Source organism: Acyrthosiphon pisum, chromosome A1 (assembly GCF_005508785.2).
Source record: "Acyrthosiphon pisum isolate AL4f chromosome A1, pea_aphid_22Mar2018_4r6ur, whole genome shotgun sequence".
In the NCBI taxonomy this organism is placed as follows: Eukaryota; Metazoa; Arthropoda; class Insecta; order Hemiptera; family Aphididae; genus Acyrthosiphon; species Acyrthosiphon pisum.
The window spans coordinates 73,837,689-73,840,750 of NC_042494.1; the positions used below are offsets into that span (position 1 = coordinate 73,837,689).

The 3,062-nt window shown below is 30.8% G+C and overlaps 1 protein-coding gene across 1 annotated transcript; it reads left to right on the forward strand.

Moving 5' to 3' along the window:
• Positions 1 to 871: 871 nt before the first annotated feature.
• Positions 872 to 2,951, forward strand: LOC103310314. The gene is made up of 3 exons (XM_029487494.1): positions 872 to 1,310; positions 1,689 to 1,789; positions 2,665 to 2,951. Exon 3 carries the CDS (start codon positions 2,670 to 2,672, stop codon positions 2,934 to 2,936), a length of 267 nt encoding a protein of 88 aa, XP_029343354.1. The 5' UTR covers positions 872 to 1,310; positions 1,689 to 1,789; positions 2,665 to 2,669; the 3' UTR covers positions 2,937 to 2,951.
• The last annotated feature ends 111 nt before the right edge of the window (positions 2,952 to 3,062 follow it).

The following is a 3,062-nucleotide window of genomic DNA, read 5'->3' on the forward strand; positions in this document are numbered from 1 at the left end:
GAACTGGCATCACCATCCAGCTCCTATTCCAGATCAGCAATACGCATTGTAAGTTCTGGAAACACGACGCTGGTGCTGCCCTCGCGATTAAGTTGAGTGCCAAGGTCGTTCAGGCGAGCGATCAGTTTTTGTTTATATGTCAAGAGGAAACTCCAGAAAGGTCATTGAGACAGGGCCATTGGGGGAAGTTTTGGCAGTTTGACCGCAATGTGAGAAGGTGCGGGTTTCAGAAAAACATTGATAAGACCTTTCCGTTTCGTATCCTGTATATCTTAATTCGTGCTGTATAGTGGAAAGTGGAAACCCGCCTATAATCTAAGTCGGTTTCCAATGTGTCCATAATCTATGCCTTAAATCTACCTCTACCCTCCTTCAAGTGTACGTGCAAAATTATTTGCTGTGGTTGGTTGGTTTCCATAGCAAGCCTATTGATATCAATACACCTTGGTAAGAACCATAGATACATGATATAAACAACATGGTATGATCGCAAAAGTCCAGAATTGGTCCAAGCTCGCGCAAGACGTCACTTGCTTACCCGTGTTATCATATTATCATTAAATTATTATTACTATACACTATGCCACGTCACGTGCTTACCGAAGGATCTGACCGTCAAAAAGTTACGATCATACCATGTTGTTTATATCATGCATAGATAGATATATAAAACTTGGTATTTTACATATAGTGTATAGTATTTTATATCTGTGGGTAAGAACCATGAACTAAATTAGTGGGTGTTCATTGTCTCTTACAACACGATAGTACGATACCGTGTTGTTGGGATCTAGTTCAACAATTTCGTGTACAAGGCGTGTATAAATAATGTCGGAATGACATCGGTTATCATATAGTTTGCAACCATGTAGTCCCGGACCCGTGTAACCAATTACAACCAATATGAAACATGCGTTCATGACGAACTCAACACGTCCACATAAAAACGATGTTTAATAGATTTGCAGTATGACAATAATCGATAGTTGTGTAGCAACTGATAAGGACAACCCTAAGCAGGGTATTGTGATGTCATATGCATATACCACAGTTGTTCACAAACCATCCAACATTTTATTCTTTTTTTCCTATTTAATATACGATATACATGATACGTTTGTATATGTGAAAGGTTTTTTCTGAATTCATTCACCTGTTAAATGTTAATTTTCATTTTATTGTTCATAAAATCTTAAAATCTCTATGCTTCTACGCGCAAATGTGTGATTACTGATTACTTGTATGTCAAAAGAACTACTGTCTACAAGTCGCGTGTGCCTTTAGTTGCAACATCGGTGCGAAATATACGAGTAAGGAATACATCACATTAAAACCATTTTATTTTAATCAATAATATTCTTTTCGTACTTATAGACTAGTAATTTCCCACTACGATTCGTATTTGCAGTTTTGCTAATAAACCGTTTAAATGCACTCAATATATTAATGTTTTTACTACTTTTACCCAGAAAATAATATCTTTTAATGGTATTAATAGTTTACAATGTTGTAAGAATGACCACACAATATTTTATGATATATGATTTCTTTTATTTAATGTAGATACATTAAAAAACTGATTTTGTCAAATAATGTAAGGCAACTAAAATGTTTTAATATATTAATATATTATTATTATTTATTTATTATTGAATAAAGTATAATACCTATATATTTATTTTGTTTAGAATGGATACATAACATACAAAGTACGTGAAACTGTTTGTAAATACAAAGTATTGTGGAAAAGGTTATTTATATTTTCTAACCAATAGATTACAAAAATAAGGTAAATTGATTAATAAATAAGTATCATAAAAAAAATAAGTAGATAAATCTAATGTATTTAAAATGTTTAGTTTAAATTTAACTTAAAGTTAATTTTAAGAATCAATTGTTCAAGCTATCTTTGATAATGTTTGATTATGTAATATTTTTCCTTTGATCTATGTTATAAGGATATCTTAGATTTTAAGAGCAAAATAACTTGGTTCTATACTAATATCCGTGATATAAATGCATTTCATTAGGCTCTGTAAAATATCGGGCATTTTTTTTCAATATCAGTGACTTCTTATGCTTTTTGGCATCGACGTAACTAGGGAGGTGCTTAGCCTCCCTAGAGAGGTTTTTAACCTCCTTACATATTTTTACTTTTTAGCCCCTCCTGTTTATAATTCAAATTCTCTCAGAAAAATAACTATCATGATAGGTTCAAAGTATACAATAATTAACAATAATATATGTATATAATATATTATTAATATTGAGGATGTGCCATTAAGGGGAGAATATACTTATATTCTTTTTAATGAATAACTCCCTATCACGCTTTGACACTTTTATCATATAGTTATTTTTAATAAAAACTCAAGTGACACTTATAACGGGGGTTTGGGAGGTTTACCCCAGAAAGCAAACTTAACCTTAATTTAGACTGATTTCTACGACCTAATCTCCATTTTTAAGTCACATTTCTCAATTTTTTGGATTTATAATAATTTGCTATACACATATATAACATGGATTTTAATAGCTGTTTATTTATTTTCTGGATCAAAAATAATTATCAATTATAATTAAACAGTAAAAGAATATAGAATATGTTTATTATATTTATGTATTAAATAAATAATTTAAATTATAACCTAATTTTATTTTTAGTTACCATGACTGTGATGTCTCAAGAAGAAATGATGGTTGGTATTAAGACTGTTGCCCAAGGATTGGAAGCCCTGAAAAATGAGTTAACAGCATCTAATAACCCTTCTGGTCAAAATACAATGCAACCAGAGGAAAAACAGTCAATGCTTCAAAAAACTTTAGATATGACAGAATTGGGTCTTGGAGAAGCTCAGGTTAGTAGTTTAGTTTTTTATTACAAATTGAAAGTATCTATACAACTTGCCACTTTTGAAACCTTAAAGTGCCTTTAAATAAAGTAGTTTGTTGCTTTAGATTTTGAAGTAAAAATTATAAATAATATCTCATGTTCTAATGAACATATTTTGTAAGATAATTCAAAATATAAAAAAAAATAACCATAAGAGATCGTAACCCTT